Source organism: Penaeus monodon, chromosome 29, assembly GCF_015228065.2.
Source record: "Penaeus monodon isolate SGIC_2016 chromosome 29, NSTDA_Pmon_1, whole genome shotgun sequence".
Taxonomy (NCBI): Eukaryota; Metazoa; Arthropoda; class Malacostraca; order Decapoda; family Penaeidae; genus Penaeus; species Penaeus monodon.
This window is the reverse complement of record NC_051414.1, coordinates 35,759,969-35,760,250: the sequence shown is the minus strand read 5'-3', so window position 1 is coordinate 35,760,250 and position 282 is coordinate 35,759,969. Positions and strand designations below refer to the sequence as shown.

Here is a 282-nt window from a genome sequence, read left to right as displayed (position 1 = left end):
GCTATTGATTGTTGAAAATGATGCCAATGCTAAATAAGAGTAATTAAATATCTTAAGAGTTCATTTATTTTTACTTCATTATATACATTATGGCAGTCGGGTCTAGTAGTAATGCCTCGATGGGGGCGCCGCAGCTGCCGCCTGCCTGTTGTACGTGCTGAAGAACTGCTGCTTGGCGGCTGCCACTTCGGGAGTGTCAGCAACCTGAGGGGCGGAGCCTGGGAGTCCGGCGGGCACGGTGGCTGCCACGGGGCCGGTCCACTTGGGCTGGACTGGGGCGGC

At 53.9% G+C, this 282-nt stretch overlaps 2 protein-coding genes across 2 annotated transcripts in view; one reads left to right on the top strand and one right to left on the bottom strand.

The window, feature by feature from the left end:
• Positions 1-282, top strand: part of LOC119592211 (cuticle protein CP1499-like) — a 10,657-nt gene that overhangs the window by 5,008 nt on the left and 5,367 nt on the right. The gene's annotated exons all lie outside the window — the stretch shown is intronic.
• Positions 69-282, bottom strand: part of LOC119592210 (cuticle protein CP1499-like) — an 878-nt gene continuing 664 nt past the window's right edge. Inside the window, exon 2 of the mRNA XM_037941040.1 lies at positions 69-282. This exon is cut by the window's right edge and continues 429 nt beyond it. Within this exon, the coding sequence (XP_037796968.1) occupies positions 103-282 (180 nt within the window). The 3' untranslated portion in view covers positions 69-102.